This window comes from Leptinotarsa decemlineata, unplaced genomic scaffold (assembly GCF_025532065.1).
Source record: "Leptinotarsa decemlineata unplaced genomic scaffold, Ldec_3_MD MMD2_P_RNA_scaffold_1, whole genome shotgun sequence".
Classification (NCBI taxonomy): domain Eukaryota; kingdom Metazoa; phylum Arthropoda; class Insecta; order Coleoptera; family Chrysomelidae; genus Leptinotarsa; species Leptinotarsa decemlineata.
In genome coordinates this window covers 2,129,762-2,155,551 of record NW_027412523.1, presented here as the reverse complement: position 1 = coordinate 2,155,551, position 25,790 = coordinate 2,129,762, and the positions used below count along the sequence as shown (strand labels likewise).

Below are 25,790 nucleotides of genomic sequence, written 5' to 3'. Positions count from 1 at the left end.
TGACAACAGCTCAAAACCAAAACACTTTTTCATTGATACTTTTTTCAGCTACACGTTATCATGATCAGATTTACTATCTGACATTTCATCTTCTGGCAATCATCATCAACTCTATTTTCTATTATGAAAGCCATATTGTTTTTTATACAGAAAAATAGTGCTTCTCTAATCTATGGCCTGATTAATGATCAATGAACTCGTCCAAGAACTTGAAGATATAGGGGCTAAGTAGGTACATTTGTATTATTTGCTGAGGGGGAAGTACGAGAGATATAAATCATTAAGAGAATCATTATTTTTGACAGCCATTTATTTGGAGCAGGAGCCTCACAGATTGCCATATCAACTCTTATAAAGTTATTCCAGATACACAGCTTGAACCTAAGATTAAACCTATTATGTTTTTTTTTCAGAAACTACAATAATCAACCACTTAATTTCTCACTGAAATCGATAAATAATAATTTCTGGAAGACTAAGATAATAATAATTTAATTCGTGATCTATTCAGTGAGAGGCTTTCTGTAGGTATTGGTGTATTGGTGAACGTGTCAGGAAAACTTTTTACAAATGGTGGTGTTTGTATATTTATTCTGCATACACTATTTCAAACTACCTACATTAATTGTAGGAAATAAGTTTAAGTAAGTATTTGTAATTTATCGGAGTATTGTGTCAGTATCCACAACAGAAGGTTCTGAAGTAAGTACTGTTGAACATACATTTTACAGGCAGGTTTTGAAACACTATAAGAATACCTAAAGACAGTAAAAAAATTCAAAACCTCAACCCAAAAAATATAATCAAGGCTATTTCAGATCTAGTCTGTGCCAATAGAAAATGTTCCACATTGTTTGGTACTCACCCAATGAATGCAGTAAAACCAAAACGGCTATGTAAATAGATCTATTCATTATCGAACACAGATTCTGAAGAATTAAGACCAAAACAAATCACAGAAAAGCTTCTTTGATCACAAACGCATTTTAGCACTTAAATCAATTGTTCAGTTATAGTACATAAATAAGAGTCAGTAGATCTGACTGGATACATTGCACTTCTAAGAGTAGTGCGTTTAATTAGGAAATGTAAGATTTTAGAGCAAAAGTTCATCTAGTACCGGTTTGCGGAAAACTGATAACCAAAAATGTCCCGTTTACATTATCACGAACACTCCAAAGTCCACCAAACTCGAAAATCACCACTCTCTTGGAAGATCAATAGCATCAGAGAATAGAGAAATATTAGTAATATTTGTACTATACTATTCACTAAATATTTACACAAAGCTTGACAGAACCCAACCTAAACAACACAACCATCCCACAGTACTGACACACGAATGAACACGAGAATATCAAACATAAACTATACGAGCAGCGGGGTTGGTTAAGTTGGCAGCAATGACAAACTGATCTACTTTCACAGTGGCGTTGCGAAAGTATGCGTTGGAGGCTGCAGAAAACTCACATCTAAAGGGATATATTTCGTTGCGAAGTTCACGGAAATATTGAAATGTTTCAGGAAAACGGTTTAATTCAGAGTAAAAATTTGAAATAAAAATAGTGAATTAAATTTGCTTCCGGCTTTTCTGTAATTTTCAGTTTGAAAAATTGAGTTTTCCATGTGATTCAGTGCAGTAGACATTGAATTTTCGGAAACCAATTTCTCATCTTATCTTACTTTTTTTGATGGTTGGAAAATGATTTAAGAATTTGAAGAAATGAAATTGAGATACTACTTGTAAGTATTGTAATACGGAGTTTTCATTGTAAATCTCCGTTTATTTTTTTGGATTACACTGTACGGGGTACGTTCAGAAAATAACAGGAATTCATGTTATGTGAGAAAAATATTCATTTATTCATCTACATTAATGTCGTCGAATTCAAATTCTCAATATTCTTATTTGAATATATTTTGGTGAATATATCAATTATTTTTTCAAATAAGTCCAATTTTTTCTGTTGCATTCATTATAAAAAACCTGTCCATCAATTCATAACAGACTCATTTGAATTTAGAAACGGTATCATTTGGCAATTTTTTCCCGATTACATATTAGGAATGACTTTTAAACATTTTAGAATGTACCGGTTTGGATAACTCTGGTTTCGGATTATCCTCTTCAGTTACCTCTTCAGTCGGGTAGAACACTGGAATCGGAGGGCAACTATTTCTGAACTCGTCACTGTTATACAACTGGAACAGTTTATAATCAGACAAGTTCTTCAATTTGTTTTTCCGGTGCTCTACAATTTCTAAATATTTCATTCTGAAATCCAAATATTTCTCATACCATTCCTTTTCGCTGGGGTCGAGCGAATATTCCCCATCAGTTTCAACTTTCCCCATGATCTCCTCGAATTTTTTTTTGAAATCCAGGTACTTCTGATACCAATCAGACTCTTCGAATTTCAGGTCAGACACGGTTTTCTTTGTCTTGGCGAATATCTTCAGTTCCAACTTCTTAATTTTGTCAGTGACTAGCTCTTCCTGGGGTCTTGTGGGAGGTTTCTCCTGCTTGCTGACTTTTTTTAGCTTTTCCTTTGAAGGACTCACTTTCTTTATTTTTCCTTTGCCGATATCGATGGGTATCGCTTCATAGAACGCGTGTTCTGGAAGAAGGACGGCGCTTGTTTCACCTGCAGTGCCGAACCATTCTCCTCCATTTATGTCGATCAACAGCAGGTCCCCTATTGGTTTGTTCTGGTTGAGTTCGCATAACAAATTCATGTTCTGTTCGATGACGTACAAAGCAGGCCCGTTGTATTTGCTGTCGAGCAGCTTCCCGTAGAATGCTGCCCCTGAAGGAAACCTAGGAAGATTATTTTTCAGATTACTGAATCCAATCCACATAAATTCAAACATTAGAAGGACAATAAGGTATAACGTAAAAAGTTGGACATGTTGTGTGTTCTTCCTTAGAGCGTTCAGTCTAGGCGCATATAATCTAATAACAATAATAATAATTTTACTACCAATTTTCGGTACTTAATGTACATATGGTAAGTGGTTAAATTTTCTTTTTGAGGGCACCCGGCGATTTTGAAAAAAATTTTTAGTGTACGTATTTTGATGCATAGATTACGAATCCGAAAGAAAAAAGCGGCGCTCTCCCTTATTACAAAGTTACGGCCCTTCAAAGTTCAGAAAAGGTCAACTTTTCAGCATTCTTTTTCACAAAATAAACTATTTAAAAACACAAGAATTCATTCACTAGGTCACCTTTACACCTTATTCCTCCTTCTTCGACACTTTTCACTTCAAAAATCAACATTTTTCCAATAAAAATGTTAAAACATGTACGGAGCTGCTTTTTGGTTACATATCTCTGTATTTTACGTTTTTAAGGTTAATGGCATGGTTGGTACGACTGATGCACTCCATATTCCTAAAGTAATTCAAGTGTTTTTTACCTTCATTCTTTAGATCGTAAATGGTTTTTTGGTGGGGTATTACGAATTCGAAATAGTAGGCGGCGGCAAATACCAACCGCTTTTTTCTGAAATGTCACTAGTAACTAACCTAAAAATAGAAGAATGTCACCAGGAGAAGCATTCGTTTTTAAATTAAGTTTTTTATGAGAAAAATGTTCATTATTGAAGTGAAAAGTGTCAAAGAAGAGGAATAAGGTGTAAAGGTGACCTAGTGAATAGATGCTTGTGTTTTTAAATAGTTTATTTTGTGAGAAAGACGGCTGAAAAGTTGCCCTTTTCTGAACTTTGAAGGGCCGTAACTTTGTAAATAAGAGAGAGCGCCGCTTTTTTCTTTCGAATTCGTAATCTACGCATCAAAATACGTAAGTACACTGAAAATTTTTTTCAAAATCGTCGGGTTCCCCTTAAAACGAAAATTTACCATAATTTTTTATCAAGAATATTTCCGTATTATTCATCTGATTTGGAATTCGCAATTTATTGTGCAATTATTATTATTTGCAATTTATTGTGCAATTCCTGAGCGACGCTCAGGAATTGTTTTTCATCTCAGAAAGACAAGCAGGAAGCACAGTCACATTTTTATTCCAGGCGTTCTGTTCCTAAATTGAATTAGCCATTGTCAAATAGAGTAAGCTATTTGACACATTTGGAAATTTTCATGTCACTAAAATATTACACTGACTGAATAAATCATAATTTATTGTGCCCAACCTCTTTCCAGAAGCTTCAATAACGTTCGATGAAAATGGTGTTCACAAAAACAATAACGTCGTTTTAAGTAGCATCGATTGTTATAAATATTCCTTTAAGATTCCATGTAAGTATTGTCGAATCATTTCAAATGAAAAAAGCAGTTGAAATGATTGATTTACGCAGTTATGAAAATCAATATACGCAAATTTGTTACCTCACATAATAACGTGAGTAATAATAATAATAATATGTTTATTTGTCAATTGTTCACATGCTAATTCACATCGATTATATTATATATAATATACAAATAAACACAAATAAACACCAACACAGAACATCGCGAAAGCAGAGCTTGTATGCGCTGAAACTGCCAAAATTTTCGATTAAAAAATATACGTATTTTATGAAATAAACTATAGCAACAAACAAAAAAGAAATACAGAAGAAATAATCTAGACAGTAAATAAAACTTTTGTATGTAGTAGTTAATAAAAATAATAATAAACAAAAAGAACTACAAACCATTGCAAACAACAGGATTTGCCAATACAAAAAAAAGAACAACATACCATGTTACTAGGACGTCAGGCTCTTAGTAACAAATTAATTTGATGTCGTTCGTCCAAAACGAATTTTTTAATTAATTTTTTAAATTTTTTAAAATGTTCTGCCTGTCGAATGGACTCCGAAAGTATATTATAGGCTCGACTAGCTGAATGCAAATGACTTCGATGACAAATTGTTTTGAGTGTCAGTTCTGTTTTGATCAATTTTTTTACTTTATTTCTAGTGTTATGTACGTGGTCTATATAATCGTGACGTTTATGTTTATATTGAAAATACACTAACTGTATGTATTACAACTGACTAATATCAAATATTTTAGCCTCTTGATAAAGTACAATGAGAAAATAGAATAAATGTTATCACTTTTTGTAGTGAACTGTCAAACGTCCCAAAAATGTTTTGGAACAGTGCTTATTCTACGCTAGACATTATAGTTCCACTTTTCATTAACCACATCCGCCAAAATCGACAATACACAAAACTATCAAACCTAATTTCAACTTGTTCCTCTTCATCGAGTTTATCGTCCACCCAGAATCCTTGGTAAACTTGGCCGTCCTTGGTTGTGTAAATACCATATCCTTCTCTCCAAACAACTCCGCTACGATGGGCACAATAACCACCCTGATATTTGTCGCCGTTGGGAAAGGTGAAAGTGGATTTTCCTTTATGAAAATCGGCATCCAACTCTTGGTTCAATGGATTCGTTTGACTGGTCATTTCAGATGCAAAAGTTGCCAATTTGACAATGTAGCAACATTACGTTGTGTCATGTCATATATTTAATGTTTTATGAACCCACTGGCAGCATCAGTCAAGAACTTTGTGATGATTATTGAGCACGCGGGGTTAATGAGTTTAGTGCAATCAGTTTAATCCAAGGTAAGACAGCGGTAATAAGAAAATTATAGCACTATAACAAAATATCATTATATTTCATTAGTTCGGACTTCCATTGTCTAAAATGATATGAGTTGATTTGAAATCCCTGAAAAAATCTATAAAATTGAAAAAGATTAGCTAAAATACAACAATGAAGAAGGGAGTACACAACGAATTGCCATTCTCAGACAAATTAATGAAGAGGACCGACACTAAATGGGAAACATCAGTATACCGAAAACCCACCCACACGGGACAGTATCTGAACCAGGAATCCAACCACCATCAATCGACTAAAATAGGAATCATCAAGACTCTAGCAGACTGTGCTTTTGGGCTCTGTAACACAAAAGAAGGTCTCGAGAAGGAACTAGGCATCATCAAAAATCACCTTCAATGGAATGGTTACTCCAAAGTGATGGTGAAACAGACTTTGGCAAAAAGACAGCAAGAGCCTCACAAGAAAGAGAAGCCGCCACATCCAGTACTTGTACTTCTCTACATCAGCGGATTATCGGAAAGGGTAAGAAGAATTGGTTCCAAGTACAACATCAGAACCTGCTTCAGATCCGGTAACACTATCCGTAGCAGCCTCACGAAAACCAGGCCACCAAACGCGGACTGCGATTCCAAGAATTGCATTTATCGGATACCCTGCCACTGCGGAGAACCATACATCGGTGAAACGAAGAGGCCATTGAATGTTCGCATTGCCGAGCACAAAAAACACACACAGCGAGAAAAAAACCAGCATATCAGGAATAGCAGAACATGTTTGGACCCATCAACATAACATCGAATGGTCTCAAGCTGAAATCATCCACAAGGAGGAACATTGGTTTAGAAGAAAATTCAAAGAAGCCGCAAATATGTTGTCCAACAACGCATTTAGCCAAGCAAGCATATAGATACGCAACATATGGAAACCTATAATCAAGCGGAACACGACCAACTCCCGCCAAACGGTCAGCTGCCGTTGATAACCGATGAAGCGGAGAGAGGGGGAAGAGGAGATAGGTGAAAGCACTTGAATGACCTATAAATAGTCAGATCTCGGAGGAATGAGTCTGTAGTTAGGGAAGCTATAGACTATGCTGTAGACGACCACCCCTCCCGAATTTGGGACCTCTTTTGTTCCTAATTTTTTAGTAATTTGAGTAAAATAATATACCAAAAACCTTAAAATATTCAAAGTGATAGAAAATTATGGACACTGAACAATATAAATTAGATTTTATATTGGATTGATGTTCCAATAGGCGTTTGAATCTCAACATTGCTAAATATCATGTATTGTCTTCTACTAGAAAGTCCAATACAATTTTCTTATGAAATTAATAACACTGCCATTATTCTAGTTAATGTAATGAAATACCTTGGTATTGATTTTGTTTCACATATAGACCAAGCTGTTTCATATGGGCTTCATAATGAGGAACACTAGAGAATTCAGAGATATTGAGGTAATAATCACGCTATTCTATGCTTATTTGAAGTCAAAACTTGAATGAGGGGCAATGATGAGTATCCCATAATAATTCTCACATACAACAAATTGAAGCTGTCCAAAGAAAGCTCTTGAAATTCATGTCCTTTCGCATTACAGGTACTCACCCCTAAAGGAGAATTGATTATTCTATCAGTTTGAACAACCAATTTGCTAGTATATCATAGAATTCACGTCGACTCTTCATTACAATCGCATTTCTATTGCTCCGCTGCTACAAAAAAAAATAATTTTCATGTACTTCAACTACAAATACAAGAAAAAGTTCAATTATCAGAGTAGATATGTGTCAGATATGTACCGCTCTTGGTGGAATCAAATGTGCCAAGTGACTTGAACACCTCCCATGAAAGTATTTACAGAAGAGAGACACATTTCCAACCTTTCTTCGATGTTCCAGGCTATCAAGGTTGCCAGTGATGTTTGCGTCTCCAATCAGGCGGATACTGATACTCCAAAGAAAATCTGATCTGAGCTTTATGAAGCATCAGAAGTTGTTAAGGTGTGTACAGTTTTCTGGCTCGGAACAGTGTTCCAAGCTTTTAAGGAGCAGCCTTTGCTCTTCCAGCGACATGATTGTGCCAAGACATATTGATGTCCATTTTAACCCCCAACAAACTTATCGAAGCAGAAAGCGGAATTGTCTGACCTGACATCATTATATCCGGTTCGGAAACATTTATCTTCTTGGAGGGAACCGATGCCTGGGTTTTTGTGGCATTGAATTGAATCTGGTTACTTTCAACCCAATTCGAAATCACTTCTAGATCCTCAATAAGATATGCAACGTCCTGCTGCCGGTGAAGATGTGCCTACGTAGCCGATGTCCTGGAATCCATATGGAATGACCGGACAAGTGTGCTGTCGTCAGCAAAGCAATATATTCGATTCTTGGTTTTTAAGATTCAACACCAGATACCGTTGTTTCGACCCGCCATAGGTCTAATCAGTGGTGCCAGGCTAGGGAATACACGAAATATTCGATGGGGCGTAAGGAAGACATAATTCAAATGGAGTTTGAAACAAAATTTATTGAGATCGAACACTACATGAAACAAAAATATAGATTCGATTGGTAACTGAAAACTACTAACAATTTCAATTGTTATGAAATTTTTTGTTGATTTTTTCCAAGTACATTCGAAATGGAACAGGTCTCAACTTTTTGAGAGTCAAAGACAGAATTTTGGGTTACATATTTAGGTTTCTTCGTGTTTGGCCACTCCAGGCATAATATTGATAAAATTGATGTATGAAATTAGTGAAGATCTATGGTGTGTTGAAGAACGTGTGAATATCGTTGAGTTTCGAAACCAAGTCCAGTTTGTTGTAAATGTAGAACAGTATTACAGCACCTGCGATGTACCATAAGGAATTGAAGACTTGTGCTAATAGATACATCCTGAAAATAAAATATGACAATGAAAAAATTTTCAACAATGCAAACTAATTTTTACCTTTTGAAGTGCACTTTTGCATTATCCAACGTTTCATCAGTTTCTTTCAATAAATACCTCCTGCATCCCATCATCGCAACGGAAAAATAATTGAACGGCTCTGCGAGTTTGTGTTGTTTTTCGTAATTAAAATGAGGAAAGTCGCTGGGAAGCAACTTATTTTCCAGCTCTAAGACTTTTTTATTCGGAAATTTCCACTGATTCGTGAGATAATATCTCAGAGCCATATTGGCTATATATATTTTTCTCTGGATTTTCAGCAGTCTGAAATATGAATCTTCGTTATGACATTTTTGAATAAAACCTAAGATGCAAACAGTTACAAATATGGAGTTTGTGAGTTATTCATTGTCTATTCCATATCAATATAGTATACAATAAATAACGAGTACGGATCCACTTCTAGACATTTCAAACTTCAATCTAAATTCTCCATTCAAAATGTTTAATATCACAAATGAAACTACGATCCTAAAAATGTCAACTATGAAATGTTTACAAATTTTGATCTTGAATAACAAGATTCGGGAACTGGTTTGATAGGACCCAGTGGCACTTACGGCCTGATGACTTCGACACTCGCGGAACTAGCCAAACTTCACAACTATGCCCTATCCCTAAAGAGATAGGATGAAATCAAAGGATGTAATCTTGCCAGATTCACCCTGGGGGACCCTGGGAAGCTGGCGCCGAAGAAATATCGGGCGATGACTAGGAAAAATCTACGCTTAACTACACTCACCCTCCCTACTCTACAGATACTGGTTTGATACTCGTGCATTGAGTTCTCTGTCAGTTCCATAGATGGCGTCATCATCCTAACCTACTCAGGCTTCAGCTTTGAGGACAGTTCAGTTGACTAATGCATTTGTACCGCGATATTCTGTTGGGAAATCGGGTCCATCGCTTTCTCAGAGAAGATGACGACGACAATATCCGCCCGGCTTCTGTCGAAGCCTCTAAGGCTAAGAAGTATCCGGAGGTCGACTCAATAACCAATAGGTTGTTGAAGAGGCTCCGGGAAAACTGCCCCGTGAGACTATTAAGCATCATTAACAACTCACTGGCCCTCAGGTACCTTCCCAGAAGGTGGAAGCATGAGTCGCTCCCAAAACAGGATCAGGGCCTGCTGTTCCCACAGAACTACAGCCCGATCAGTCTGCTGTCCTCGGCGGCTGAGCTGGCTGAAAGAGTCGTCCTGCAAAGGCTTAACAAAGACGTCGATGACCAAAATGTTTTGCCTGAAATTTGGTTTCGGGAGGGAACATTCCATTGAGTTGCAGATCGAAAACACCATCAAGGAGCTCAACAAAAATAAAAAAGTACATCTTGTACTATTAGACATTTCGAAGGCCTTCGACCGTGTTTGGCACGAAGGCCTTCTTCATAAACTCCTTGAGTTTGGCCTGTCTCGGGGCCTGGTCCGGGTCCTGGTCCTGGTCCAGTGGAGCCTGGTCCGGGACCTGATCCGGTGGATCTGGTCCTTTCTGAAGGACATCACCTGTCAGGTCAGGGTAAAGGGAGATCTTCGCTAGAGTGCCACAGGGGTCCGTGCTCCCACACTTTACTCTTTTGACACCAGCGATCTCCCGAGGTCCGAGGTACGCCGACCTCGCTTCTTCCATTGGTCGTGAGCTCAGAGTAGTCTATATGCAACGTGCATTGGACGACCACGAGCGCTGGTACCTCGATTGGAAGATCCGAGTGAACCCGAACAAAACTCAGGCAATAATCATGGTAAGAACGTCGTTTTACCCGGCGATGAAAGTGAGAGGATCTGGAAGAGAGATCGACTGGCAAGCGCGGGAGAAGTACCTCGGTCTTCTAATAGAACGTAGGCTTACCTGGGCCCGGCACATCGAAAGCGTGAAGTCAAAGATACTGAGACGGATGGTAAATATGTACCCATTGATCAACAGAAAGTCGAAGTTAAATCTTAAAAATAAGATTTCAATTTACAATACCATGTTCAAACCTGTCTTCATGTATGCTTCAGGCGTCTGGGGACAAACGGCTCCGACGAATCTCTTAATTTTGAAGAGATTGCAAAACAAGTTATTACGGATGATAATAAATGCTCTGTGGTTCGTGCGGAATGAAGCCAACCGTAGATATTTGCAGCTGCCTTCTATTCAGCAGTCCAGTCAGTCGAGAAACCGGCGAGTTCTCCATAATCCGTTAGTTAAAGAAACTATAGATTATGCTGTAGACGACCCCTTCCAATATAAAAGGCCCCAACACTCAGTCGAATGAGGCTCTCATTTTCTTCATTACCAGGTGATTAGCCTTTTGATCCAACTTTCCAGCCAGATAGGGGTACACCGTGATGGGTGGTGCGGATGTCCGAGGACCTTCTTACCATCATAAACCCCAGTGAGTTGTGTCTTGTTCTGACCTCCTGACGAACATGATTCTTTTCTAGCGGACCGACGATGTCAATGCAGAGTAGGTCAAGAACTCTCCACCAGGCGACTTCTAGAAACAAGGCGCAGTTCTATCCCGCACTTTATCTCGGTGCCTGATCTGAAGAACAACTTCAACAAGTTGGCATTTTACGCGGATGACACAACTCTATTGGTGAGATCCACCAACCAAGAGTTAGTTACAGGATACCTGTAACAACAAGTGGGCAGACTAGAGGAGTTGGCTAACCTCCGGAAGATAGTTGGCTAACCTCCGGAAGATTTGTATCAAATCTTGCTGAAGTGCAGGTTGAGGACTACATGGAAGTGAGTGGGGTGGACGGAAGAGATTGTAGCTTCTGCACACACTAACGGTGTGGGGAAGATTTTATCTCACGGTTCTCAACCCCGGAGAGTGCATGGGGAATGCATTTGTTGTTCAGTCTAGCACCACTGACGGGCCGAAACAACGCTGTCCAGTGTTGAATCATGAATGCGTTATGTTTGGGGTCTGGTTGTCGATTAGTAGCCTTGCAGTGAAAAAAACGAATCTCGTCGGCGAATCTTGTCATTCATATTGATTTGATGTGCAATATGTCGGCTCGTACAAGGTTCGCGAGCATCAACGGTGGCACATACTGTTATTTTCTCATTTTGGCGATCTTCATTATTTGGCTTTACACGTAGTCCATCGGAATCTTAACACAGTTCGGCAGTTGTCCTATCTTTGCGAACGTGAACGATTTAGAGTTCACAAGAAATTATTTTATTGGATAAAATCTATTTTTCGGGTTTGCCGGCCGTGGTCTGCAGGTTTTTATGCCTGACGTTTCGTCTACTACTGCGGTAGACATTATCAAAGGCGATGTGATAACGGTTGCAGTGCCCAAGTTGAAGCTCGAGGTATTGTTCCCGTCGTTCCGGGTTTCAATCGTTATGAACTGTCTACTATATAACATATCAGTTGCTCGAGTTAAACAATGAAGGAAGGAGACCGGTGGTTCAATCAAATAGTTGATATTCCGTCACGAACAAATCTCTAATTTGAAGCCGATCGACTGCTATCGCGGACCCCGTACACAATGCATTGCGATTCGTATGTTCCGATATTTATTTTCCGTATCTGTATATGGATGCGTATGTATCCTTAAAGGTTTATCTAGTTCCTCGTAATCAAATATTAAATATTAGATTTGAACTGAAACGAGAATAGTTTTAGAAGATTCGTTTTTAAAGAGGGGAAAATACAAAGACAAAAAGCTTTTTTCTCAAACAAACGATAGATTGTATAAAATTGACCTGGTATACAATATTGCATATACAATTCATCCACTTAATTTGTAAGAGTTCTGAGGAGTGGATTTCAGCCGAAAAACTTTATAGTCCTCTATCTTACACAAATATCACATGATTTGCTTTGCCTTCCAGTTTCGATCTAGGATCATTTTTAAAACTTTCAAATGATGATTTACATCTGTCAACAATACTTCTACTACAGGAGATAATTTGATGGAATTTTTGTTGAATCTAGAAAGTAATATTGCACAAAAACGTCAATACGAACTGTCACTTTGGCATTCATTTGTTTTTCTAGACAGAAATGCAGTGCCACCTTTGCTGAAATAGTGCTCGCGAATATCGAATCGTTACACCAGAATATTTTCTCTTGGATACTTACATCGGTTTATAACCCATTATCAACAGTAACGCATCTAAGAATAAGCTCGGTATCAACTGGTACACGATGAATATTGTATAGAATGCATACCAACATGAATAAATGGAACCATCTGGATACCATACAACATCATTCACAGGAATTTCCCATGTTAGCTGTTTTCCAATATCTATGATTTCGCCGAATGTTACTTGTTTAACGTCGTAATTGCTTGCGTTATAAACTGATACTTTGTTTTTCTCAGATTCATTTCTGAAATGGAAGCAAAATTAGTTTTGATCACCTTCAAAATCAAATGTTGGGTTGAAAGGGGAATATTTTTACTATAACTTTCTGCAACCTGGCCAAAACATCACAGCAGGGTCCTATTGAGAGAAAATCGACGGAATGTAGCGAAAATTGCATCAGCAGCAGCCGGTAGAGGTCAACAGAAGAGGTCCGATCCTGCTCCACAACAACGCTCGTCCGTACGTTTAACAAATTATCGTCCAAAAATTGAACAAAATGAGCATCGAAGTTTTTCCCAGCGCACCATACTGCCCAGACCTCTCGCCAATTGACTACCATTTTTTCAAGTACTTCGATAAATTTCTCACCGGTAGAACCTTCGCCAATCAGGATTAAGCAAAAACTTTATTCGTCGACTTCATCGGATCCCCATCACACAATTATTTTGCTGACTGTTCTGTTCAATAATCAACGTGAATTATTGAACTCAACAATGAAAACTACCAAGTAATTTGACTGTAGATTTATTAATTACTGACTTCTAATCATACAATTTAACAAAGCCCAGATAAGTAGTCGAATATAAAAAAAGATAACGTTTTTATTTTAGGAATCCTTTATACAGGGTATTTAGAGACATATACAGGGTGTAAATGAATAAGTGTAAAACATTCAGGGAGGTGATTCCTCATCGAAAAAAATATAGGATCTTTCATATAAAGAATAAAGAAACTTCATTGGAGCATCCCTTGTTAAGATACAGCCCCTTAACGGGGGTACATAAAATCGGTATAACAATTTTTTTCACAAGTACTGATAAAGTTACAATATTGAAATTAACCTGACGTTTTGTACTACCAAAAAGACACTCAGCCAGTAATTTATTTGGTTTACCCCATGATTGTAAGGGGTGGAAAACGCAACCCCTAAAATTTATTTCCAATGTAACTTTTTGTCTTATTATTTGTTTACCATTTAAAAATTTATTTACGATAGCCTGTTTCATTCTGAACAAAATATGGCTTCTGGGTTTTTTGCTCAAAATAAACCAGTTCGCAGCAAAAAATTATTTAACGAACAACTACAGAGATACATCGTCATAAATGCGAACTGGATTTATTGTTATTTTGTAGTTAGTACCTGCATTAAACGATTAAAGGGTAATAAACAAACCTAATTTAATTATAACAAAACACACATGTAGAAATCATAGTGAATGTTCAATATGTTTACCTTCAGACATTACGCATGCATCTAGACGTAGGCGCATTGAGCCACGAACAGGAGTACGATAAACCAAATGCTGTAATTGGCCCCAAATAAAGAAATCGAGAGGTTTGAGATCCGGGGATCGAGCGGGCCAGTTCTGTGGCCCTCCTCGACCTATCCACTGATTTGCATATGTTTCAATAAATGCTGGCGTGCTGCTTGACTAAAATGGGCGGGAGCCCCAACATGCATAAAAACATATCCCTTCTGTTCGTAAAATAATTTTTTGCTGCGAACTGGTTCATTCTGAGCAAAAAACCCAGGAGACATTTTTTGTTAAGAATAAAACATGCTATCGGAAATACATTTTCAAATGGTAAACAAATGAGAAGACAAAAAGTTACATTGGAAATAAATTTTAGGGGTTGCGTTTTCCACCCCTTACAACCATGGGGTAAACCAAATAAATTTTTGTCTAAGTGTCTTTTTGGTAGTACAAAACATCAGGTTAATTTCAATATTGTAACTTTTTTAGTGCTTGTGAAAAAAATTGTTATACAAATTTTAGGTACCCCCTTTAAGGGGCTGTATCTTAACAAGGGATGCTTCAATGAAATTCCTTTATATGAAAGATCCTACCTTTTTTTCGATGAGGAATCACCTCCTTGAATGTTTTACACTTATTTAGTTACACCCTGTATAACACTGACAAAACTAATCGACTTGTGTTACGTTGCAAGAGGTCACTGATTGAAATGGCGCTTATTTCGTATGAGTTGAATACGCATTCACCGACTTTAAATTAGACTTATAAAACAATCTAATAAAATAGCAAGAAGTTTCTTTATATTTCCTGTAAAACCTTTGGAATCTAAGATTCTGAAAATTCAACATAAAACTTTTTATTGCAAAAACCGTCCAATTATTAATAAATCTGTTTTCAAGTACTCACTGAGAAACATGTTATTTGAGGATAGACTTCAAATATAAGTGTTCAAGCCTCCCCCTTTGTTTTCTTGTTTTGTTTTTATCACTTCCTTTGGAACCTTCATGATCTAATTACTGTTAGCAACCTAGCGTGAATCTGATTCTCATTCACGCAGTTAAAAACATTTATATTACTATTATTTTTGATTTGTAAATAATATATATTTTTTCGTGACTTCAAGTTACACTTGTAAAGCCTGTGAACCTCTAGATTTAGATTTGTTTTCTCTTCTCTTATTTTTTTTCTCTCTTTTCTCGTTCTCTTTAGTTTTGTTTTAAGGGTTGAATGGAAGAGCAGTCACCAGTATCCTTGGATAGGGGCGACTGAATTCCGCCCTTACACACTATTATGGGACATAGTATTGTATTATCGTATTATAATTAAGTGTGAATAAAGACATATTATTATTATTATTATTTAATTCGCAATTTCATTCACGGAAGTTCGGCTCTCTTGTTAACGTTCACGTGTTTGATCGATAGTTTGTAAACAACTGTTCTTGAATCTGAAATGGTGAGTAGAAATTTTCTTATATTTCAAATACCAATTCGAATCATAATTTCTCATATGAAATGCTTGTAACAAAATGTTATAAAGGTCTTTAAATAATCTTAGACTTACTGCAGCTTGATTATAGTTTTTAAAGTAGTTTTTTGTTCAGTATCCGGTTGAAAATACTTTATCAGAAAACGCAATTTAGAATAATAGGGCAGTGTGCATAGTATAATAGATATGGTTATATGTGAAACCAATTTCAGTTCGTTGTTAGTACTTTAAATATCATTTTGCTAAGAATATGATCAAGCTTCACATTTGATATAAAAATATAGGCTCTCACGGCCAGAATCAGGATAAGCGAGAAAAAAGTCAGGAATGTGTAGATCATGCATCATCAGACACAAACTGTAAGAAACATCTACTTCCAAATAAATATTGGATTAGACAAAAAAAAATTTAGAAACAAATATTCCTATATGAACATTGAAACATACGAAAAACTATTTTTTCTATTCAGTTTGTACTCCAAACATTCGTTATGGAATTGAATCAGATATCATTCATAGGATTGCTACACAATAATGTAAAATTTCACTTACATGGAACACTGTCATCTTCAATGGCGGACATCGATGTTTCGAAATAAGAGACTTGCCTTATTGCCTCTCCAGCACCAATCTGGTTAACATTACGAGATGAAACACACGAGTCATTCATAACATTACGACTATATGTCATGAATGAGTTAAATCTACTCATGTCATCGATAACAGTACGTAATGACATTTATTCGCCTATTTGATTCCCACATTTTTGTATAGTCTCTCCTAAAAATATACCTCTTTTAATTTAAAGAAGGTTCCTATGGCTGGGATTATATCAAATAAGCTAATGGATGTCATTACGTATTGTCATCGATGACATGAGTAGATTTAACTCATTCGTGACAAAGTCGTAATTTTATGAATGAGTTGAGTGCATTATCTCGTAATATTTTCCAGATTGGTGCTTGTTTAGAATATGTTTTTTCGTTAACCAGCTATCGCATCCCTACGAACGACCACCCTCAGAAGTAGAAACTTGTGCAAGCTAAGGACTAACGAGGTCTTACCTTTTAACGTGTCATTCCTAACACGGGTTAAACGATGATAGCAAGTGAAACTCAAGCGTTCGGCCTGGGGCTTGAATCATCGACTCACACATCGGCCGATTGACTGAGTGAAAAAATCACCCACATTGAACCGCCCGGCTACCGACCGACCCTTATTGCTGAAGGGCAATAAGGCAAGTGTCCTATATATAGTCTAGGGATATTTTTATAACATACTAAATATCATAAAAATAAATGAATGAGGTCGTTTAATTTCGATTAAATTGGTACACTCGACCACCCTGTAGATTTCTATGGGTTGAACAAAGCCTGCAAAAACGGTAAATAATCTTTTATCAATTTTTTTACAAACTGTAGGTTTTCGGCTAAAATGAATAATCTGAAAGTGTCGAGTTTGTACATTCTATGCAGTTCTTGCTCAGCAATTAAGCTGGAAATATTGTGCTTCAACATGGAACGCCATCACTTACCATTGGCTGAGATGAATAGAGCTGTAGGGCTTCTTCAAGGTGGCATGCGACAAAATGATGTAGCTCTTCGTTTAGGGGTCTCCCAAAGTGTGATCAGTCGATTGTGGCAGCGTTTCCGTGAAACTGGCAGTCCAGCCGAACAACATCCAGGGCGAGGACGCGCTACAACTGCAGTTCAAGACCGATTTTTGGTCTTAACCGCAAGAAGACAACCGACAATCACAGCACCTGAGTTGGTTAACGTGTTGCAGCAGACGCACCAGGTAACCATTGGTCGTGATACTGTCAGAAATCGACTGCATGGAGCAGATTTCCACAACAGAAGGCCACTTAGATGTCCACCTTTGTCGAGAGGCAATCGCGGTAGAAGATTAGAGTGGTGTCAAGAACATCAAAACTGGGATGCAAATGATTGGGCCACAGTTTTGTTTACAGACGAATCCAGATTTGGATTTCATCCAGATTCTCGTCGAGTAAGACTGTGGAGACGACCTGGAAATAATGAACGTTTGAGACACGTCCAGGTAGTCCACACATACAGAGGTGGTACAGTAATGCTATGGGGCGGAATCATGATCGGCGGCAGAACCGATCTCGATTTTCCAAATCGCTCCCTCACAGCTCGAAAGTACCTCGACACCATTCTTCTACCTATCGTCCGTCCGTTTGCTGGTGCTGTTGGTGAAAACTTCCACCTAATGCACGATAATGCTCGTCCACATGTCGCACGTCTAGTGACTGACTGGCTCACCAACGAAGGAGTTGATGTATTGCCATGGCCAGCACAATCACCGGACCTGAATCCCATAGAGCATGTGTGGGACATGCTTCAACGAAGAATTACTCCGCATATGGGGAACATTCACACAACGTTTCAATTGAGAGAGCTTTTAATGGCTGAATGGGCAAATGTACCTCAACAAGACATTGACAGTCTCATTTTGTCGATGCACGATAGATGTAGGGCCGTATTATGATTTTTTTTCGGGGTGCCAAAGAAGAGCCATATTTTTTTTTAGTTTTGCTTATATGCGAACTCAGTATTTTTGACCATTTAATAAATTTTGTTGTAAGTTACATTCGTTTAATAATCACCCGTCAACTTTTTTTTTACCTAAAGCGATCTAAAAAAAAAATATTGCCATTTTTAAAAATATCCCTAGACTTTTCCGATGTATATATATATATATATATATATATATATATATATATATATATATATATATATAATAACTTGAATTTTCAAAGGGTAAATTTCTTTACCATATCAGTAATGTGTTTGCAATACATACTTCTCAAGTCCTTTACTCCAGGTTGCCATAATTACTGCTTTCACTACGCTGTCGCAAGGTACATAGTCAGCAATATTCTCTTTGTTTGCGTAACAAGCTCTCATAACGCCCTTGCCAGAAGCCACTAAAATGCCAACAGGGCCATTGAAATTATCAATCCAACCAGAGAAAGGATCGGTCATAGTAGAAATTACTGAAAAAATGAAATAAAATAGTAGTTATTTTCTTTTACTATGTTAGATTTATGATCTACGGTTTTAGTATTTGAAAGAAAACTTTTATTTTCGGAAAATTCTAACTGAAAGAACTATAATAATATTCGTCACGACAAGTTTCGCCACCAAACGGCTTCATCAGACAATGGATACAATAACTTCCGATTTTAGAAAAAGTTTTGGTTTCACTTTTTTGACGTGTAAATTACGAATCGAAAAAGAATTGGTGCTCTTCCTCATTTCGAGAATCACAGCCTTACAAAGTTCCGAAAATCGCAACGTTGCAGCCTTTTTTTTACACAATACAAACTAGAAAAACACAAGTATTTATTCTACACATCACCTTAACATCTTATTTCACCTTCTTCATCACTTTTCAGTAATTTTTTCTACAAAAAACTTGATTCAACAATAAATTCGTTTTCTGGTGACATCCTCTACTTTGAGGTTATATTTTCGGAAAAAAGCGGTTGCTAACTATCACCGGCTACTAATAATTATAAGGAAGGAAGGATTTGTGGTAAAACTTAGGGTTTAGGTCCCAAACAAATCCATTGGATTTATATGATGATTGTCAGACCAATGATCACTTATGGTGCAATTGCCTGGTGGCCGAAGGCTTTACAGAAAACGGCCCAGGTGAAGCTCACTGACTTAGAGACAGGCTTATCTGGCCATCAGTGGTGCCATCAGGACCACGGCCATTGAGATCCTTCTAGATCTACCTCCTCTCCACATTTTTCTGAAGAGAGAGGCTAGATGAACTGCATATAGACTTGTGCACATTGCCAATTGCAAAAATAATTTAATGCAGAGTGGTTGGTTCACAGATGGATCAAAAACACCTTTCGGTTCTGGTGTAGGTGTTTTCAGTTGCAGACCCGAGACAGAGATATCAACCTGCTTAGGAACCTATGCGACTGTATTTCAAGCGGCAATTTACACTATTGAATCGTGTGCGGGGAGATTGGAAGAATCCAACCTCATACACAAGTCAATAAAAATATTCTCGGATAGTCAAGCGGCGATGGAAGCTCATGTCTCCTACCGAGCAACGTCTAAATTGGTAGCAAGTTGCCAAAAACGACTCTCCTCGATAGGAAGTTTCAACAGATTGTCTCTGGTCTGGATTCCTGGCCATACTGAACTGGAAAGCAATGAGGCTGCTGACTCCATTGCAAAGGAGGGTGCTGCTGTTGTAGTACAAGATGTAGTAGGTATGAATAATACAGACAATTCTTGAATAATATCTCCCACAAATCAAAATTCGTATGATTTGAATGTCTATTTTGACGTGAGCGATTTATGAATATGTCAATTATGTATTTGAAAGAAGTTTCAAATTTATTCAAAGTGAGAGAGAATTTAATCACAACACAACAAAGTTTTTGTTTCGGGGTTGAAATTAAATGATTTTAATGTATTTCCACGTGTTAAAACCGAAAGTGACCATAAAAATTATATATTAGCTCTTGTTTTCAAGATATAGAAAAGAGGAACGGTTAAATACCCTAATCTCCCATCTGCTCTTCGGCCTGTACCACACTCAGACAATTTGCCAGTCCCTTCTCCACCCCAAAACCATGAAATTTTAGAGGAAGGTGATGAAGACTGTTTAGAAGGAGCAACCCATCCTTCTACATCCTATGACCCTGATTTTGAGGTAAGCGATAGGTCTAGTGATCCGCACAGAATTAGTCAAGCAGAGTTGAGTGACCTTATAAGAGATCTTCGCTTGTCTAAGGAAAAGGCTGAGCTGTTAGGGTCAAGACTACAACAGTGGAATCTTCTAAAACATGATGTGAAAATATCTCAGTACAGACAGCTCAAAAAGATTTGCTTCCTTTTTTTGAGAAAAAAGAAAACCTCGTAGTTTGTTCTGATGTTAATGATTTGATGGACTGCTTGAATTTGGATCACACTCCATCTGAATGGAGACTGTTTATAGACTCTTCAAAACTAAGCTTAAAAGCTGTACTTCTGCATAATGGAAATCAGCTACCCTCTATTCCTATAGGTCATGCAGTTCACATGAAGGAAACGTATATAAATATGAAAACACTCCTCCAATCAATCAAATATGAACAACACAAGTGGCACATCTGTGGTGATCTGAAAGTCATTGCTATACTCCTAGGAATGCAATTAGGGTTCACCAAGTACTGTTGTTTTTTGTGTCTGTGGGACAAAAAATGAACTGGCCTACACGAGACCTAAACCCTAATGAGAAAAATGTACTTTACGAGCCTCTTGTAGATCCTAAGGATGTTCTCCTTCCCCCATTACATATTAAGTTGGGACTAATGAAAAACTTTGTGAAGGCCATGGACCAGGAAGGACAAGCTTTTAAGTACTTGAGAGCAAAGTTTCCCAGGTTGAGTGATGCTAAAGTCAAGGAAGGCATCTTTATTGGGCCTCAAATCCGTGAAATCGTAAATGATCCTGCTTTTGACATGATTTTAACAGGAAATGAAAAAAGAGCCTGGGAAGCCTTTAAGGGGGTTGTACATGGGTTTCTAGGTAACAAAAGAGATGATAACTTCACAGCATTGGTTAAAGAGCTTCTTCAAGCTTACCACCAACTTGGATGCAACATGTCCTTAAAAATTCATTTTCTTCACTCTCATCTTAATTTCTTCCCACAAAACTGTGGAGCTGTGAGTGAAGAAAATGGAGAAAGATTCCATCAAGACATTGCCTTAATGGAACAGAGATATCAGGGCCGTTGGAATGAAGCAATGCTTGCAGACTACTGCTGGTCTGTGTGTAGGGATGCTCCAGAAGTGTTTTATAAAAGACAAGCTAAACGACAGCGATCTTACAATGAATCGGATGGACTTAATTGAAATTTGGTGGTACAAACTTCTTTTATTTGTCAAAACACTAAGAATAATGTTTTTTTTATTAATTTTGTACTTAAAATATTCTAAAAGAAATATAACAATATTGTTTTATGTACTTTCACTTTTCACGTATAGTATAACTACTCTTTAAGATTAAGTACTGCGTATCTCAAAAACCAGAGCTAATAAAAATTTTTCATTGTTATTTTCGTTTTTATCACCCCAAAATTAGTAGAAATTGACTAATTTAGTGTAGGAAACATTCAAAAAATATTTTTTTGTTGTGTTGTGATTATCTATCCAGTTCAAGTTTGCAGTAACAATACTTAGCCTAACTTAGGGCTTATTATACAAGGTGTCCCATATAAAACTCCGCGGGCAAATATCTGAAAACTGAGAGAGAATATCCATATTTCGAGAAGGCAGATGATTTTGGTGTCAAAGGGTCCTCTTATTTGCGAAGAGATCCAGCAATAGGCTTCATCCATAAGGGTGTCGCGACACCGACGCCAATTTTTTTAATGGTAACCTAGATTTTCCGATTCGTTTTTGGATTCTGCATTGAATTCTGAATTCAGCCTTATAGCACACTTGTAGTTTTCCTTGAATACTGATGAAAAAAGGCAATTTTATTGCATATTATAAATAGGGCCAAGTAAAAATGAATGCAATAATACGAGTTTAATAAAATGAATCCATCAGTTATGATTTCATTGTCTGTTCAATTTTATCTAGTTGCGTATTTCTGTACAAATTGAAATAAATGTTTCAAATTACCAAAAAATATGTTACTTTGACCATAACTTGACTAACATGATGATAACGAAATCAATTAGTAATAACAAGAATCATTTTAGTAAGTGTTCGAACTGCCTCCCTTCACGTAGAATACACATATTGCATCTTTTTAGTAATTCCCGATTCATGACAGCTAAAAGTGTCTGTCGCGTTGTGGAAGCACAAACATTTGTGATACTATTTTTCAAATCCTCTACATTTCGTAGACGTCGCATATAAACCAAGTCTTTGATATATCCCCACAAAAAAAATATATAATGAAGTAATATCTGGACTTCGAGGTGGCTATGGTATTGAACCCTTATTTCCAATCCATTTCTCATTAAAATTATCATTCAAATATTGGGTAACTATTCTATTATTATGTGGAGGTGCCCCATCTTGTTGAAACCACATATTCAGTCAAGTTTGTATTGGTTAATTGTCCAAGAGATTCTGCAACACATGTTGTAGAAAAACCAGTACCTCTCCCCATTGAGAATTCCTTCGAAAAAATGAGGTCACATCAAATAACCATCAATGATTCCGCACCAAACATCAACCCCCCACACAGACGAGATGAGGGTTGACGTCAGATCAATAGTGACAATTATGTTTGTTTATTTTACCGATGATATGGAAACGGCTTCCATCACTCCATAATATTTTTTTCAGAAACTGATCATCATCATGAATACGGGTGGAAAACCATGCAATCAAGTTCAGTCTTCTATCAACATCTCCTGAATATGGGAATATATTTTAGTTATTAAAAATGTAACATGAGGATTATTACGCGGATTTAGTCCTTGAACCAAATGTATTTTGTAATGTAATGTAATTTGTTTGCAAAATACGTTGTATTGACGATTTCGACATGTTACAATGAATTGCTACTTATCTGGTAGAACTTTATGGTTCCAACACAATTTGACCTAGCACTGCAACACTGTGATTCTCATCGGTAGCCGTTTTTAGTTTTTTTCGCTTCCGTTCATTAAAACATCCATTTCGTGCCAAATATTTGGCTAAGCCAGCGAATGTTTTGTCTGACGGTAATTTTCTGTCAGAATATCGATTAGCGTATATTCTCACTGCTTCTTTTAAATTCCTTCTTGCTTCGCCATAAATGTATATCATATCCAACTTTTCTGCATTTGAAAATTGAACCATTTTTCAATTTTACGAAAAACCAACACAAAACTGAATACACTTTCGTCAAATCTGACAGGTCTTCTGACAGTTTGATAAATACATTATTGCATTTATTTTAACTTATTCATGGCCCTCTTTATAATACGCAATAACATTGCCTTTTTTCGTCAGTATTCAAGGAAAACTACAAGTGTGCTGTATGGCTGAATTCAGAATTCAATGCAGAATCCAAAAACGAATCGGAAAATTTAGGTTACCATTTAAAAAAATTGGCGTCGGAGTCGCGACGCCCTAATGGATGACGCGTAGTGCTGGATGTCTACGTAAATAAGAGGACCCTTTGACACCAAAATTACATGCTTTCACTTAATATGGATATTTTTTTCATTTTTTAGAGTTTTATTTGGCTGACCCTGTATACACCTAATGCAGTAACAGCACACAAAAGAGCATTTTACACTCATATTCAAAATATATTCATAGGAAATGTGTGTTTAAGATTACTTTAAAAAAAGTCCAATCTAAACGAAGTTCGTTCCAAAATTGCTGAATGTTTACCATAAAAACCGTCGCTTGAGCATCGCTCAGAAATTGTTGAATTACGTCAACGGCGACCCAGATTTGCTTAAAAGGTTCATAACTGGTGACGAATCATGGGTATATGGTTATGGCATCGAAACCAAAGTTCAATCGTCCCAATGGAAGAGCCCAGGAGAGCCAAGACCAAAAGAACGGCAAGTTTGATCAAATGTCACTGTTTTCTTCGATTGCCGTGGCGTAGTGCATCAGGAGTTCTTACCAAATGGTTGTACGGTCAATAAGGAGTATTATACTGAAGTTAAAACGCCGCTACGATAATGTATCTGTCACTGTTCATTGCCGTTTGTAATTTTTAGGACAAAAACCATACCGTAATTATGCATCGGCCTCCGTTTTCACCAGATTTGGTCCCCTGCGACTTTTCTCTGTTCTGAAGTTCGAAGAGACCCATGAAAAAATGGCGTTTTGCGACGATTGAGGAGATAAAAATCGAATCACTGTTATTGTGCAATATAAAGGTTGAAAAGTTGCAATTTTCGAAACTTTGGAGGGCGGTTGCGCAATTGGCCTCTTGTCAAGGTAGTGTCCATCATCAACATGAAGTCGATGATTTCCCATAATTAAAAATCGAATTCCTCTCAGAGTATCATTCCTCGAACCGAACGACAAACAACATATTTGTCATCGCTCCATCTGCCCGTGAACGAGGTACTAACCAATCGCATATCCAAATGGCCCAATTCCTCGTACAAGGAAAAAATCATCACATACAGTAAGGGGGCATACTTGAAGACTATAAATTAAATTATCTAACAGAACAATTCGTTCAGGCCAGTTTCAACTCACTTATATTGTAGGCTAATGGACTGACGCCTATCTATCAGAAAACAACTGCTCCCCTGGCTAATAAGGGCGTTGAATTATATCCGACAGGTGTAAATGCAGGATTCTTCAAAGAAGAAAATCCTATTTAAAAACAACTACTCCCCTGGCTAATAACACGAAGGGCGTTTGATTTACAGCCAGTCTTCAAGTATGCTCCCTTACTATATGGGAAAACTTGATACAGTAAGTTCAGTTCATAATAATGCGAACTATGTGAATTGCCCATCGAAAAGAGTGAAGCAGTTTTGGTGTGTGAGAAACTTTTTTGCATCGGATTTACAATTTATCTGTTACACATCATCTTCTTACACTTCACTCAATGTTCTGTTGAGTTGATAATAACCCCGAAAGTAATCAGTAATCAGAAAACCGTTAATTCAGTATGTAATATCCATTAATTTTCACTTACCGATGGAAGGCCTGAAAATCACGGAAGGTACTTGCCCGTCGCAAAGGTCCGCTATCACATGTTCTCCTAGAGACTTCGTGAACGTATAGGTGTTGGGGAGGGGATGTATATACTTCACAGATAGAACATCAAGGACATGGGCATCCAGAGTTTCTGCCAATTCAATGGTTTTCTCCCAATCTGCGTGCGGAGGATAAATCTGTTCTTCAATAATCTGTTTGTCAGTGTTGCAGTAAGTCGTCGAGAAATGCATGAGAACATCCAAATGCTTCATTTCTTTAGCTAATCTTACCACCTCCCGGGTACCCCTCGTATTCATGAGAACGGCATCTTTCAGTGGATCATCAAATCGAACAGATGCAGCTATGTGGTACACAATGTGGACTTCATCGATCAAAGTTTTCTTGTCTTGGGGACTCAAACCTACAAAAAAATCGATATGGTATTTTTCCTCTACTGCTATGGAAACACAAGTAAAGAAACGGGAAATGACTAATTTGATACACCAGCGTCAAATTTTTCCGCACGACTCTGTGAG

At 37.3% G+C, this 25,790-nt stretch overlaps 3 protein-coding genes across 3 annotated transcripts in view; all 3 read right to left on the bottom strand.

Moving 5' to 3' along the window:
• LOC111511792 (tyrosine-protein kinase transmembrane receptor Ror) overlaps positions 1–1,349 on the bottom strand; it is a 99,241-nt gene extending 97,892 nt beyond the window's left edge. The window contains exon 1 of the mRNA XM_074175660.1: positions 866–1,349. Coding sequence (XP_074031761.1) covers positions 866–914 — 49 coding nt within the window. The 5' untranslated portion in view covers positions 915–1,349. The remainder of the gene's footprint in view (positions 1–865) is intronic.
• A 504-nt stretch (positions 1,350–1,853) lies between these two features.
• Positions 1,854–5,477, bottom strand: LOC111508545 (uncharacterized). Its single transcript, XM_023164091.2, has 2 exons — positions 5,197–5,477; positions 1,854–2,818 (listed from the first exon to the last, which is right to left on the bottom strand). Exons 1-2 carry the CDS (start codon positions 5,424–5,426, stop codon positions 2,062–2,064), a joined length of 987 nt encoding a protein of 328 aa, XP_023019859.2. The 5' UTR covers positions 5,427–5,477; the 3' UTR covers positions 1,854–2,061.
• Positions 5,478–8,106: 2,629 nt separating this feature from the next.
• Positions 8,107–25,790, bottom strand: part of LOC111508544 (putative fatty acyl-CoA reductase CG5065) — a 29,567-nt gene continuing 11,883 nt past the window's right edge. Inside the window, exons 3-7 of the mRNA XM_023164090.2 lie at positions 25,253–25,675; positions 18,429–18,621; positions 12,633–12,884; positions 8,553–8,816; positions 8,107–8,497 (exon numbers count right to left, since the gene is read on the bottom strand). Coding sequence (XP_023019858.2) covers positions 8,365–8,497; positions 8,553–8,816; positions 12,633–12,884; positions 18,429–18,621; positions 25,253–25,675 — 1,265 coding nt within the window. The 3' untranslated portion in view covers positions 8,107–8,364. The remainder of the gene's footprint in view (positions 8,498–8,552; positions 8,817–12,632; positions 12,885–18,428; positions 18,622–25,252; positions 25,676–25,790) is intronic.